This window comes from Bactrocera neohumeralis, chromosome 6 (genome assembly GCF_024586455.1).
Source record: "Bactrocera neohumeralis isolate Rockhampton chromosome 6, APGP_CSIRO_Bneo_wtdbg2-racon-allhic-juicebox.fasta_v2, whole genome shotgun sequence".
Taxonomy (NCBI): domain Eukaryota; kingdom Metazoa; phylum Arthropoda; class Insecta; order Diptera; family Tephritidae; genus Bactrocera; species Bactrocera neohumeralis.
In genome coordinates, this window is record NC_065923.1 from 57,868,686 (window position 1) to 57,870,557 (window position 1,872).

The 1,872-nt window shown below is 35.4% G+C and overlaps 1 protein-coding gene across 1 annotated transcript; it reads right to left on the reverse strand.

Annotated features, from left to right (window-relative positions):
* Positions 1-827: 827 nt before the first annotated feature.
* LOC126762807 (uncharacterized) lies at positions 828-1,314 on the reverse strand. Its single transcript, XM_050479851.1, has 3 exons — positions 1,270-1,314; positions 1,034-1,201; positions 828-977 (listed from the first exon to the last, which is right to left on the reverse strand). The coding sequence occupies exons 1-3, from the start codon at positions 1,312-1,314 to the stop codon at positions 828-830; spliced, it is 363 nt and encodes a 120-aa protein (XP_050335808.1).
* Between the last annotated feature and the right edge of the window lie 558 nt (positions 1,315-1,872).

The following is a 1,872-nucleotide window of genomic DNA, read 5'->3' on the forward strand; positions in this document are numbered from 1 at the left end:
GTCAAACCCCAAACCCGAAATCTTAAAGTCAATGCTTACATCGAGGGTCTTACTCAAAATCAATAGTGAGCAGCTCCAGTACCTACACACAGTAGCATTGCGCCCCATTCGGTTATAACCAATAATATATGTATGTCGTTTGCTAGATAGCGTAGAGGCAGTTTCCCATCACAATTGGCGTTTAGGTCGACAACGTACATATATTCATTATAACTCCTATTAAATAATATATGAAACAACTGAAAATATCGTGGCCAGGAGACACCGTCAGACAACATTATTCGTCGTTGGGAGTCGAATTTTTTGACCATAGAACAGCAGAGATTCAAGATCTTTCACAACAATAAATAAATACACTTTAAGGAACTATTTGAAGTGGTCAGAGAATGTATTGTCTCCAAAACGCAAGAGTTATAGTATGTTTTTTAGTGTCAATTTCGGGATCATTACTATTTATCTGTATGTCTTGAATTCAAAATGGAAAAGCTGCCCCTGAATCTGATTTTTGGAAGCACATTTTTGTGAGCAACCGTAATTTTCAAGAAAAACGGAATGTCGATGAATATTGGCGCAATATGACTTCGCTTGAGTCGTTAGAAAGATCTGGACGGTTATTGGTTTCAAAAAGTCGGTGGTCACCAAGATATCCAGATTTCAGTTCCCCCTGGCCCCTCAAATCAATTAGTAATGTATAAAATATGAAAAGCTGTTGTTTTTTTTTCTCAATATTTTTTAGTGTTCGCTTGACGATTTGTACTTGCAAACTCTATAATATTTATTCAATTTTGGCATATCTACTTGTTGACTGAACACAGATACAGTGAACCTCAATCAGTTATCTGCACAAATGCCTTCACAGTAAGGACCCATTCATTGTATGCAGCGAAGCCTAACTGTACCATATAATCGCCCTTGGGATATGGCAGCAACATCAACACTTCCTCCGGCATAACGAAGTTTTTCAAGATGATATCATGCTACAAAAAAATCCGTACATTATCTGATTTAATAAAAATATTTACAGTCAACAAACATCGTATGGACAGGTGTGATTCAAATTACTATTCTGCTCCAAATATTTGAAGAATATAGTCATGACCGGTTGACGTTGCGGATTGCGTTTCAGCTCACAAAAGTCCATGGTGAATTTGTAGATAAACGGGGTGTAGCCGTTGGTCTTGCGAAACAGTTCAGCTTTTACCTAAAAAGTATGGATATATGGTAATGTCAAAACAATTAACACGTTCTTGACGTATAACTTGTACGAACCGTTATATTGTCAATTGATCTTGACAATTTGCCGATAATATTCATTTCATTGTGTCCCCGTTTTTGTAGCTTTATTTGGCATTGTTCGAAACGGAAAAGAGTTTTGTTGAATGAATGACATTGTAGATTTTTGAAAGCAATACGAGTACCCTGTACAAACGGAGTTTTCAATCTATATTTTGACCACAGTCCACCGCAGCAAAATATCATTAAAATATACCAACGAACTACTTTAGAGTACATTTTTATTACGACTGACAGATTAAAAGGCCCTTTAGATCTTGTTTATATTAAACATTTAATTGTTTTGAGATCAAATTATTCGATAAATACGCCATTACTGTTTTCGGTATTTCATTTAATGTCCAATTATTTAATGAGTATGCATGAATGAATTATTAAAGTTGAAAAGTTTAGACAATAGCCGAAATTAGTTAAAGCAACATGCTACATGCTACTAAAAATTGCATGTAAGAGGAAGCATTTCGCAATTTCTTCCAAATGACGGGTGATCCAAGCAGAGGTCCTTTTTTCAATACCTATTTTTTGAAAAATCACGCGTGAGTCATGTCAAGCTGTTATGCTATTTTTCTTCAGTATTGT